The sequence below is a fragment of the Saccostrea cucullata genome, unplaced genomic scaffold (genome assembly GCF_032062105.1).
Source record: "Saccostrea cucullata isolate Sc308-1 unplaced genomic scaffold, CSIRO_AGI_Scuc_v1 ctg8189, whole genome shotgun sequence".
Lineage (NCBI taxonomy): Eukaryota > Metazoa > Mollusca > Bivalvia > Ostreida > Ostreidae > Saccostrea > Saccostrea cuccullata.
Window position 1 is genome coordinate 1 of NW_026927365.1, and position 13910 is coordinate 13910.

Below are 13910 nucleotides of genomic sequence, written 5' to 3' on the forward strand. Positions count from 1 at the left end.
TCTACATAAAACCCCCACCAACCATCTCCCAAAAGCTGGTTAGGCACAATAAAATGTAGAAGGAGTTCAGGGAAGACGGGGCTTTTTGGACAAAAAACGTCATTTTGATCCCCATTTGACCCCCGGGCAAAATCAAAATTCCTAAACCTTACTGCACATCTACATGACCCCACCAACCATCTCCCAAAAGCTGGTTAGGCTACTGAGTAAAATGTAGAAGGAGTTCAGGGAAGACGGGGCTTTTTGGACAAAAAACGTCATTTTTCGACCCCCATTTGACCCCCCGGGGCAAAATCGAAATTCCAAAACCTTACTGCACATCTACATTACCCCACCAACCATCTCCCAAAAGCTGGTTAGGCTACTGAGTAAAATGTAAGAGGAGTTCAGGGAAGACGGAGCTTTTTGCTTAAAAAACGTCATTTTGACCCCCATTTGACCCCCTGGGACAAAATCAAAATTCCGAAAGCTTACTGCACATCTATATGACCCCACAAACCTCTTCAATATGTATCCATTAAATCAAGGCCAGTAGATTTTTTTGTCAAACATTTGCCATTATTCTCTCGAGAACATACATGTAGCTAAAACAAGTGATGCATTGCGGGTCCAAATTACTGTGTCAAAACATTCTATCAAATGAATGTGCTTTAGTCCGAATTTTCTATTCAAGAGCTTGTAGTGACGAGCGTCAATTCTCTGCGCTCGCTATAATTTGATAGTTTATAGGTTGGACTTTTTTTAGATAAGCACTCCAATTAATGTTATGTCTATACTTGGGTTACAAAGTTTCCTAACCAAATCTTGAATTCTCTACAATGATAACATGATATTGAATATTAAGTGCTATGAGAATGAATCAGACGATTTTTAAAAATTGTCTTTTATTTGTCCTCACCTGCATCACCAGCGGACGATGAAACTGAAAAAAAAAGATTACAGAAATTATCAAATATTTTTAAAATGAATTCAAATATTTGAAAAAAATTCAACTTATCATAAAAATTGCATAAAACATTTCTTCATTTCATTGAATACATACAATTGATGCTCGCAGCTTATTTTTAAGTTCTCGAACGTAAAGAAAAAAACCCTTCAATTTAAGAAGGAAGGATGAGTTTGATTATTGTTCAACGCATAAGATAATAATACTTTTCAAACATAATATTCCCGTCCAGCCTGCCTCACACCCATCAAAACACGTTCCATTTGTCTTGGAGCATGGTTTACCGTCCTTACAGTGGCCACAGTCGAATGCACAGCTTGGTCCATATTTATAATCTACACAACCTGAAATACAATTAATGTCTGTCAGATACAGAATATGTTATGCTTTTTTTACTTTGATTCAATGTGCAAATATTTCGATCATTGCAATGAATTTCCTAAAATTCACTTTTGTAAGATTGATTAATTGATTCTGTATTGTTTAATGTTCCTCTCGAATGTTTTTTATCGACATGGAGACGTTTTTGTGTAAGAAAATTAAAGTATTAATCAACTTATTAGTGCAGTGTGGTGGTTTAAGTAAATTGTTACTACATCCATAAATAAAGGAAACATTAAATGCATCACATTCTTGGTTCAGACATTTTTCTGAGCATGGTGCGCAGTTGTCTCCATAATGTTGAAAGTGACACCCTTAAGTAAAAAAATAGCAACAAACAATGAAGAGAGCATGTTCGTTTAATATAAGTATTTGATAAAAAGAATTTCTCACATCATACAAGACAAAAGGGTTGATCAAGCCTTGAAATACGAGCGACGTCCCATAAAATCGTGGACAAAGCGTTTTTCTCGGAAAGTAATGGGCGCACTAAGCTGAAAATTTCAGTAAATGTTTATTTATCATATTTAAGTGCATGATAATTTTTTTTGATAAAATATAGGCAAAAATAAAGATTTTATTATGTTTAACTGTGCACGGGATATTGTCCTACGGCGCACGGTCAAAACACCAAGGTTTTATTAAAGAATACACAAGTTTCATTTCAGAATAAAAGTTTTAAATACACAAGAATTGGATTACAATTATCCTAATTCAATTCCACTATCAATTTTGTAGCTTTTGTAAAAATTTTAAGGCATTTGCTTAATTTTTGACAGTTTCTCGAGCATTCAAAATGGGAAAGTGGTAAACACAACACACGAAAAATGGCGACGTTTTATGACGTTACGGCGCACCGGAGAGCTGTTCAGTTTTAATTCGATGTTGTAATGACACCTCTAGAGACTTAAAATGACCATAGAAGAAAAAAGATTATAAAAATATCACAATATCTGAAGTATACAAATGAAATAGGAGTTTTCTTAGCCAAACTTTTTTGATCGAGTCCCTGGGGAGTACAAAACATACGGACAAACTCCTAATGTAATAGCAAAAGACGCTGTCTCAGTAGACCGCCGATATGAGAGTTTCTATTAATTGAACGATGGTGAGAATATTGTCCGTAACTTACTTATAAATCTTCAGAAGATCGCATGACGGTGCCACTTGGTTCTTCAACTGTTTATGGAGATTAAAGGATGTGTATCAATGAAATTCCTAACTTTAAGTCGGACTCATATAACTTCATTTTCAGCAAAGATAAAACGTGACCCTGTTTTAGACACTTTGACGTTATAAATCCAGGCGCCGTAAGGTGATACAATACATGGCATAAAATCTCATAATTTGTTTATTTATGCATATATTTATCTGGAAATTGCTGTGTATATTACTAAAATATGTACTAAATAATAGTGAAAATTTCAGAACGCAGTGATGTTTATTTTTTACACTAGACAACTTGTCCACGATTTTACGGGACAACCCTCGTATATTAGATCATCAGAAAATGCAAGAGATATTACATTTTTTTTTGTCAAGCAGTCTTCTCATACAGTCTTTTGTTGTCTCATTATTCATATATCTTTTACTGATTCAGTGATATCTAACATGGTATAGCCATCCCATTTTATATATCAGACATTGGAAAAAGGTCCGAAGGATGTAAATTAAGGAAGGATACCTTTGCAACGTTCAGGTAAAGCGATAGTGAGAGTTCAGTCATATTTTATTCAGATGACAAAGAAGTATCAATAGCAAAGTTTTACTATCATGTTGGAATCCACAGATTAATTTTGGCAAATGTGTACAAAATACGAAGATAAATCAAATAAAATACAAATTTGCTACCCTTTACAGAATTGCTTTGCTGTTCAAATCCACTAATTTTAAACATCTCTATCATATTGGAAATTTTACTATCAACGTTGTTTTGCATCGTTACATATAAGTATTTAATTTGTTTTTATTTCATCATCTTTTAAATATTACATACCCATGACCATTACTTCACATATTTCAATAGTAGCATACGAAGGTTCATATCCTGCACAGCCTGTAACGAGTGGAGGGGTCTTGGAATTATATAGTGCTATTCCTTTAATCACTCTGTTGACAGTGACATTCATCACATGGTTTGGACAGGACGATGGATCCTGCTGGAACACTCTATACCCACCAGTAAATGGCGGTATATACGATGGCTCATTAAATACAAACACACTGAAACCAGTATGCCGATTTATGGCTAGGAAAGAAGAGAAAAACTTAAGCATATTTTATTCCCATATTGACTATATTATATCAAAACAAATAGTGTTCAAAATATAAATTTTTTCATGTCTGATAGTGTTTTTTTTTTATCAATACATGTCCCTATTTTACAACTTTTTTATTCCTTCAGTAGCTCAAATTGATAATGAATCTATAAAAGAAACCAAAATGCACACATATGAAACTAAGAGGTTAACAAGATGACATATTTTGTTTGCAACAGAATGTTTTATATTGAACGCCCGTATTCGGATTATTTCAGACATTCTCATATGCGTATTAAAAACTCAGCATTCAATGAAATGATAAGGTTGTAATCGCTAAAAATCTATAGATATTAATTGTATTTTGGTAGACTATCTAGACTTTTACTAGCTATGAATTCGAAATGAATGGAAATACGAATATTATTCAAGCTCAAAATCCTTTAAACAACACAAAATTAGAGCAGACTAGACTTGGATCCCCAGAACATTACAGATGTGATCAGATGTCATTAAGGAGTAAGCATCCCCTGCCAAATGGTCATATCCGCCCTGTGCTCCTTGTCATGATTGGAAAATAACGAAAACATCCGTCGTCAATTCAATGTTTCAGAAATGGTCTTACAAGTTCGAAAAACAGTCAGCATTTGACTCAAAGATTAATTGTATTTGCTAACAGAGTCATTGTGTCGGTCAAAGAACGTACGAATTGAGATATAAATACTTTTTCAAAACTATTTGTAAAGATATTAACAATTTCAACCTATTTTGTTTCAATGTACAAAGTATATTGCGACCAATATCACATGCAAGTTAACACAGACAATTAGCATTTTTCCTCCATTTTTTTATCAATAGGAAATATTAAATTGTTAAATGGATTTTTGCCTTACACATTTCGGTTTTAAACAGAAATTTAAATAGACTGAAAATAATTTGTATTTTCTTATCGTACCATCTGATATGATTCTTTACTATTCTTGTTATGGGTAATTCTAAAATAATTAAATCGAATACTTGTTTGTCTGAGGAAAAGTAGCAAGTAAGCGACACTGGACTTTTGAAGCAAAGGTAATTTCCACCATGCAGTCTTTGATTTGTTAGAACGCGTGAAGCTACAGTAATCTTTTCCATCTTCCTCTAGAGTGTGTCCATCTACTGCTTTATCTGCTGCCGCCCAGTTGTTTTTGTGAACTAAACTTTGAGAAGCTGCTCCCATATACACTGGGTTTTGAGCTAGATTTTCTGAAATGTAGCGGATTAATACGTTATCTATGAGAAAGAGAGAAGTAGGTAGGAGAGAAATAGTATTTATTTGAAATAAACGTATACATGAAGTACGATCCATTTTTAAACGACACAATCTACTGATGGAAAAGTTGATATCATTGCTCGTGCTCTCTGGCTGAAACAACCACAGTAATTTTGTTTTGCATTGAATACGTGCGGTGTAGGCTCTATTCCACGGTAAGTTCAAGGAATACAAGTGAAGATTGCTGTTAGGATAAGGCTGTCCGTAAAACATCACAATGTACTAGCCGTATCTTTTCAATTCTGCATTGAAACATCATAATTATACGTACCAGGTAATACTTTACCACCATAATATATTTTTGTTATATGATTCCATAATTTCCTTCTCTCTGCTCGGCTGAGATCCAACAATGTTAGAAATATACTACGTTATATTAACCTGCACGTGATCTTCCAGGTCAATATAATGAATTATTGCACATCAATATATTAGATTATTGACCTGTTCCATTTTTTCTGTTACAACGTGTTCTTGCTGAAACGTCTTGTTTAATTTTTTGATTAAAGCAACGAAACAGTATTGTTGGAGTTTGCTATCATTTAATCATATAATAAAACAGTTATTGCTGGGGTTTTTTGCGGACAATACGATGCTTTAGCCACCTTCGAAGTACAATACCCAGATAGCAAGACTATGTTGGGCCAACATTGGCAAAAGGTTGTATGGTTGGCGGTGGGGAAACAACGTTGGACCAATGTCACCATGCCAACCTTCTCGACCATGACAGAATTCCTAGAAAATACACGCTTAAAGAAAGTGTCTTTTAAAGTTGGTAGTAGTATGTTGGCCCAACGATGGCCCGATGTTTGAAATACACCCATAAAGAATGCGTCTTATCAAGTTGATCGTAGTATGTTGGCCCAACGTTGGTCAAATGTTTGTAATACATACTTAAAAATGTCTTATCAAGTTGGTAGTCGTATGTTAGGCCAACGTTGGCCAAATATTTGTAATACACCCTTAAAGAAAGTGTCTTATAAAATTGTTAGTAGTATGTTGGCCCAACGTTGCCCCATGTTTGTAATACACCTTTTAAGAAAGTGTCTTATCAAATTGTTAGTAGTATGTTGGCCCAATGTTGGTCTGATGTTTATAATAGACCCTTAAAGAAAGTGTCTTATCAAGTTGGTAGTAGTATGTTGACCCGACGTTGGTCCGATGTTAGCACGAGTGTACTTTTGTTTAGGTGTTTCAAGGATGGGATATTTATATTGGGCCAACTCTGGCCCAATTATTATACTGCCAAGTGTCAGTCTTAACTGCTGAGCTTTACGTTGGGACAACGTTGGTTCTAATTAAGTTTTAATTTAGATGCACATTCTGAAATAATTAAAAGGACATTCAATGTCCATGCTTTTAACTGGATGACTGTTTTTGTTTAGATCTGATATTTTCAATATTTTAACTTTGAACTTAAGTGATCACAGCACCAAAGAGCGTTCTATTATATTTTTTGAATTGTGCACACGCATGCTTATCTATTTATTTGAAATAAAACCCTTGAAATAATGAAATTTTTCATGAGCGTTGTATTCATGAGAATTTAGAAAAGACTGAATACAAGTTCTCAGGAACAGGATGTGAATGAAGCCTACATATACATAAATCAAAATGGCACAGCTTTATAATTGAATGGAAAACAAAAGTTAGACGTTCGCTAAAGATTGGGGGAGTCGCGTGGATATCAAATTAGACCAAACTGTGGAGTGAGCTGTCAGATTCAATTGCACATAGACTTGCTCATAGACTGAAAATGCAGGGAAAGCAAGAAGAAGAAAAATTTAAATTTGTGGATTATACACTTGCTATAGCTGCATTTAGAAGCGATGTAAGTATATTTATTCTTATTTATTCAGGTAAACTGTTAAAATATATTGATTCGGAATTCATTCTTTTCATGTTTTTGCACACAGGCAATGTAAGTTAAGGTTAAATAACATCTTTCAAGTTGTTTCTATTTAATTCTTAACTGTCAATTACAGACACGATTGCAACAAGGAAATCAAGGTGCACTAATAGTATAATACACTATTCTCTTTATTAAAAGATTTAATGTAAGTAATATTTATTCATAAGTTGGACCAGTAATTGCATTGTTTCTAATATCAAACTATTTTGTATTTTTAGTCAGAGACTGCAAGGAAAACAAATGTTGTGGCGGTAAATAGCAATGAAATCGAAGACCATGCATAAAGAAGTGTATAAAGTACGAGTACGTATGACAAAGATCAAGATGAAGGAAACGGGAGGCGACGAAGGGATGGGAAAAGAGCGGGAATACAACAAAGGGACAGTAATAAAGGAAGTGAGCCCTGATTAAGAACTTTGAATTGATATTTTTTAATAATTTACCTCTATCGTCTATTTTAAGATTTATTTTGTAAATTATGATTGAATTGATGTATATAAAATATTTTTACAGTGAATCATCAGTGCTTACATTGAAAATGTCCATGTATGCATTATGAATGCAGATTGAATTTTGTATTAATTTTTTTAAACAGTCATAAAATAAGTTTATGTAAAGCATCACTTAACCAATTGAAAATGTTTCTGTGTAATAACTACGTTGGCCAAACAATTTGCCATCTGACATTGTAAAAAAGGGTCAACATTGGGCCAACCTAACCAACCAGTTGTTAAGGTTGGCTGTTAGTTGGCAAAAACTACAAACTACGTTGGCAAAACAATATGCCATCTGGCATTTCAACAAATGATAACGTTGGGCCAACCTAACCAAACAGTTGTTAAGGTTGGCTGCTAGTTGGCAAACACTAATAAAACGTTGGCCCAACAATATGCCATCTCATATTTCAACAAAGGGCCAACGTTGGGCCAACCTAACAAACCAGTAATTAAGGTTGGTTGGTTGTTGTCATATAATTTTACCTACGTTGGCCCAACAATATGCCAACATGTTGGACCAACGTTGGACCGATGAGCAAAATTACTGTCGGCCAACGTAAGGTTACCAACAATGGGCCAACGTTGGAAAAAAAAATTGGGCCAACGTTGGCCCAACTATGTCTTGCTATCTGGGTATTCACTTCCCCTATCGGGTTCAGTAAATATTGTACTCCTCAGGTGTATAAATCATCGTATTGACCTAAAAGCAGCAATAATTGTATATTACTCAAGACACTCCAAACTTGACCTTACAATCTGCGTTCATATTGAGGAATATCTTGTAGCCGAATTTCCTTGAAATGTGCTATTTATCTTATTTTGTATAAATTTTGATGAAGACTAACAAATTATTTTTAATATAGAAATAAGTTAAAATTGTTGTAAAAGAGAAATATAGAAAAAAATGATAGTTGGACTCCAAGACCAAAACTGAGAACAGATTTAAGTCAATATTCTGAATTTGAATAACTAGTGATTTAAAATACATATTAAGTTCTAATTTCTTTGCAGATTTATTTTTAATATTCTAATTGAAACAAATCGAAAAAAATTTGTTTTGTTATCAGATTGATTAAAAGAAATATATTGGCTTGAAATTTTGATTTAAGTCTGTCTCTCTTTGGTCTTGGGGCCAGATCTATCTAAACGTAAAACTATAAAACTATACAAAAATATTAAGAGGACATCAAGGGGATCACTGAAATTTCATAGGTTGGACCAGGTACATGTACTCAGGAGAAGAAAATCTTACAGGTATATTCACTTGTCACACACGCCGTGAACCTTGTGCATTAATAAAAAGAGGAATTTTCCATAGTCAAATCATTGTAAAAATAAAGCCCTACATTTGCTTTCTTTCAAAATATAAACTTTAACGATATTTATATACCGTAAGAATTTTTGCAAAACTGAGTTATTGATTGACTTATGTAACAATCAATTTACAATGATTTTGGTATTGAACTTGTACCATTACGAATTTTGCGCAAAACTTGAAATAAATGTGTTTGCCATGTAAACAAGAAAACAAATCAAAAGACATCACGGCAAATCATTAATTAAAGATCGAAAGGAAAATGTTGAAAGGCTCATTATTTTATATTCTAAATTGCTGATATTTACCTTTGTAAGGATACCGTAGAAAATTTTCGATAACATTGGAGAAAATACTGAGAAATCATTGATCTAAAAAAATAACAACAAACAGAACAATCCGTTGAACAGGGCTTTAACACTCACTCCCGGAAGCATATCTCGGCATAACAGTTTAAAGATTGACTATAAATCATAAGTTTAAACATACGGAAGCTTAACGACAAAATTAAGAGAAGGATTATGTCATGTTCAAAAAAAAAAAAAAAAAAAAAAACCGGAGAAAATCATGGACAACTCAATGTGTAAACGATGACATAACAATCTGAATAAAAAATATTAAGGCAGCATTTGAATAAATTTGACTAAATGATGTATTTACTGACTGACAAAGTCATATCTTTTTCAGTTCGCATAGACTAATTTGATTTTAATACTTTTAACGACTACTTGCTATCTCATTTCCATGCTTTGCTTTTGGGTTTTTTTAAATTATGGTAAACAATTATTGCTTGGACTCTGACGCCCACGCAGAAAATATATATGGGAGGCTAAACCAACGCCCTGGGCATACGTCTATGCAATGCATGCACATGAATACCCTATAATAATTTGTCCTATTCGAATTAGAATACGTCATTTATTAGCAAATTTCGCTGTTAAATTTGCATATCGTATTTATATATTTATTGACAGATAAAGATTTCTCTTTTATACACACACTTTTATATACAAAGTTAACTAAACAATGATTCTATGGTATATATACATATATGTGTATAGATACAGATACAACTTGAATTAAAAACTTCATTCAACGACGAGTTCTAGCTTTTAAAAGATAGAACAAGTCTTCAGCGGCATTGGTTTTGTGCATCAAGGCTCTAAAACAGTTTGATATTTAGCAATCCGGACAAGGTTTGATAAAGTATTTAGCAACTTTTTTTTCATATAGGGGAGGGGTTGGGGCTAAAAAAAAATATGCGTACTACAGAGCTTTGCTACACGTGTACTATCAGATCTATTTTGCCAGTGTTAGATTTCTTACGAATAAATCTCGAATATATAGTAAGTCCCCGCCGTTTTTTATTATATGTATTAAAATAACTATTTTTTTCTAAATTAGTAATTTATAGGCCAATCAGACTAACAATAACAATTTTGCTATGAAAGTTCTATCAATCAAAGTATGCAGATTATTGAAGGAAATTTGAACTAACCTATATGAATATTCAATGAAATTTTTCTATTATCATAAGTTGAATTTCGGTTAGAAACAAATATGCGTATGGTCCATGTACTGTAGACCTTTTTTTAAAGGACAGCTACTTGTTTTACATGTAAGTTACTTCATATGATATTTACTGATCCTTGATTTGAATCTTTCGACAGCTTTTTTTGTGCACCTGAAAAAAATCTGTCTTTCCGAGTCAAACTTTTAAAATTTCTTATTGAACGTAATTTAGCGAAATGTGTCTTATCTTTTATTCTTGAAATTAGTTATCAATTTTACTAGCTATTTCATTCACGAAAATGTTTACGCTACGTATTCGCCTTCTAGTGAAAAAACGACGTCAAATTTAAAGCATAATGCCTTATCAAATAGGTGGCCGATCGATTCGAGTTCCAAATAAAATAAATTCGGAGTTAAAATGGTTGAAAATTACGAAAGCAAAACAACCCTATAAGCAATAATTTATACAACATAAGGCCTTTTTAGTAATAAAGAACACATTATATCATTTAAATTATTTCATTGTGATTAACTTAATTTAATATCGTGCAAAATTAAGATTACCTAGACCAACTGCTATACAAACAAATGCCAGTCCACTATATATAATTTCTAGTAAAGCATTCATCTTCTCCGATTTACCGTGTTGCGTATTTTAATGTTCAGTTGAAGTATTTAATACATGTACTAGATTTTATGTTCACATTGCTTCCTTTTTGTTATCTATATATTTGTCATTTTTTAAAACATGCATAAAAATAATTTTAAAAAGTAAAACTACTGTAACAACTTCCTTATTTATCTGAATAGTGATTATTGTTTTAACAACTATAACATCTGCATATTAAATCATATATCAAAACCAATAAAAAGACGTCTTAGTCATGAATTATTTTGAAAAAATGACCTTTGATTAAAAGAACTTCTTGGTGTCTGTTTTTTCAAATATATCCTCTTAAAAGAATTTTCCTCAGTATATGTTTCTTTTTCGATTTCTTTAATTGGTGCAAATATATAATTTTTGGTCATTTTTTTTAATTTTTCTGTCATAACATGTGATGTTTTTCTTTTATACAAACATTACAAAACTGCAACATAATGGAAAAAAAGCAAATGTTTATACATGATAGACAAAAACAATTTTGAAAAAAATGAAAATCTTGTTTATTACTTTTCTTCACTGACTGAGAAACGTTTTCAAAAAATCCAACTTTTGCTTTATCATGTCCGTTATCTAATGAGAGAGAGAGAGAGAGAGAGAGAGAGAGAGAGAGAGAGAGAGAGAGAGAGAGAGAGAGAGAGAAGGGGGAAAGCTAAATAGTTCTATAATATTTGAGGTACAACACCCCCACCCAAAAAATATTCAATTTTTGCTATTTGTTACAAGATTAAATCTTCTGTGTGTATGCACATTTTGGACAAAATTATTAGAGTAGTTTTTGGACAAGAAATTCCAAAAGTACCCCCCCCCCCCATTTAATTTTTAATCAATGAAGTACTTAAACCTTGATTTTCAAAAAAGCCAGGTTAGCTATAACTGTCAATTTTCATCAGCTTATTCTTGTAATAATCTAACACAAAAATATAGTCATCTTTTTGAAATACACATCATCAAGACCTTAAAATGAAAAACAATGATTAATCCAAGCCTTGAAAATAGTGTATTTTTCAATTTCAATTTTTTTTGTGAAAAAACCTGTCGTTTAATTTAGGTAAAAACTTTCTTTTAATAGTTTGTAGTAAAAATAATCTTCATAATTTTTTGTATAATTTTTGTACCACCAGTTTTGATTTGATAACAGAAAATTATCCCCTCCCCCTTTCTCCATCAATCACTTTCCCGCGCGTCTTTCAGATGTGGGTCAAATGCAATGCTATGAATCTACAAATACACGTTTGAAAAAATCAAATTGGAATATTGCTTTTACTTTAAAAATATACTAACTTACATATATCAGAGTTCTCAAATGTAAAGCGTATTTGAATGTAGATTTTAGGCAATTTTTAATGCCCCCACCCCATCCCTTCCTTTTTTGTGTCGCAGACCATAAGCGTTTGAATAACTGTCGGTTACAGTGCAGATATATTTCGTCATATGAATCCCTGAAATACACACTAGTTTGTTAATTCATGAATGCAGAATACATGTTGACCACTGGTTTTTTTTATGTATCAAGAAAAATTTTCTAAAGGATTTTATGTCCAAGTTTTTAGTCCTTATATGTATGTGTTATGCATTCAATTTCATATAATACCTTGATACTGTTTAACTTCATTATCTTGCATACCTTGATACAAATACGACTTACGTTGAACGTCGACTTACGTTGATCTTCTTGAATTTTCATTGTATTACTATGTGCCTGGGATTGTCCTTATATTTTGAACAATCACTATTGTAAAATGTTGCTGAATACGCTCATGCATCATGTCGGACATTTAAAATTTTAAATAATTAAAATCTTTAACGTATTATCACTACTTGTAGGGAAAAAATCCCTAAAAGCGGAAAACGAACATAAATGTGCAAGAAAGTGATTAAATATAAAACAAATAAAAAAAACCTAAAAGCGCAATTATTTTTTTAATTTAATAAAAAACAAGTGATTAATGAGCTAACTATGCTACTGAAAGAAGGAGCTGGGAAATCATTGGTTATTATTAATAAAGAACTTCCTGTTAGAAAAAAAATTGAGTGTGAGCAACTCATGAATACTTAACGTCCATTGCGATATGACATCCAACATACACCGAGGAAGAACTTAGAATTTAAATATGTACTTGTGCACGTGAAACCTTATCATTTTCAAAACTGCGAAGTCGCCCGTGTTACGCAGTGGTTAAAACGTTTGCTGTAGAGTTTTGAAGTAAGGACTTGTTCCTTACGTCGAGGTTTAAATTCTACTGTGGCACGCGGAGACCTGTCCTTCGGATGCGACCGTATAAACTGAGGTCCTGTGTCACAGTAGGTGCTGCCAAGAATAAGATCCCTCACTGTTTTACGGCCTTAAGTGCCGAGTATAGGACAGAATTTGTACCTCTCCCTTGCCATGAAGTAGCGACTTTATATGAGTGAAAAATTCTCAATAGGGGCGTCAAACTAAACAATCAATCAATAAATTCATAAATGCATGAAAACAGAACATCATTTAAAAAGTCGACGTACATTTAACTATGTTTATTGTCCACATAAAAGCGTCAAAGTTTGGGAAATAACTGCAGGGATAAAAAAAAAAATTAAAACCATGTTGATTAGAAACATAGAACAGTATGAAATTTTTTAAACATAATGCGTGAAAACTCTCAACATCTGTAGAATAACTCTGATGTAAAATGACTTTGATTAAATGCTTAGAATTGACTACCTAGCGATTCTGATAACACAACAAAAATTAATCCAATGTATATATTTTCTACAAAAGCCATTATGTCGTACATATATGTATATATTAGTTTTTGTTTTAATACTCAATTATATAGTAACGTCTGTAAAGAAATAAATTATACAAATATCAACAATAGGACATGAATGGATAAACCCAAATGAGCACGATCATGTTTAATTGTACGTCTTCAAATTAATTGTTCCTCATTAAGTGAAATATTTTTGTTTGGCAAAAAAATAAACACCAGTTGAGAAGTATGCAACCAATAAGATACATTGAGAAAGTGAATGGAAAGTCAAACATTTATAAAAAAAAGAATATGTATTGAATAATATTTTAAATCAGAAAACTCTTATCATGTAGGTGGAAATTTTAGCGAGACGCAATTTTA

The 13910-nt window shown here is 32.4% G+C and overlaps 1 protein-coding gene across 1 annotated transcript; it reads right to left on the reverse strand.

Moving 5' to 3' along the window:
- Positions 1–823: 823 nt before the first annotated feature.
- On the reverse strand, positions 824–10829 carry LOC134274237 (uncharacterized). Its single transcript, XM_062756501.1, has 5 exons — positions 10698–10829; positions 4603–4830; positions 3324–3575; positions 1153–1290; positions 824–922 (listed from the first exon to the last, which is right to left on the reverse strand). The coding sequence occupies exons 1-5, from the start codon at positions 10759–10761 to the stop codon at positions 885–887; spliced, it is 720 nt and encodes a 239-aa protein (XP_062612485.1). The 5' UTR covers positions 10762–10829; the 3' UTR covers positions 824–884.
- Between the last annotated feature and the right edge of the window lie 3081 nt (positions 10830–13910).

Excerpts from the sequence above, each read along its gene's own strand:
- LOC134274237 (XM_062756501.1), bottom strand. The coding sequence starts at position 10,761 with ATGAATGCTTTACTAGAAATTATATATAGTGGACTGGCATTTGTTTGT. Across the intron at positions 4,831-10,697 it reads TTGTATAGCAGTTGGTCTAG|AAAATCTAGCTCAAAACCCA; the intron begins GTAATCTTAATT and ends GCTACATTTCAG. Across the intron at positions 3,576-4,602 it reads ACTTTTCCTCAGACAAACAA|CCATAAATCGGCATACTGGT; the intron begins GTATTCGATTTA and ends CTTCTTTCCTAG.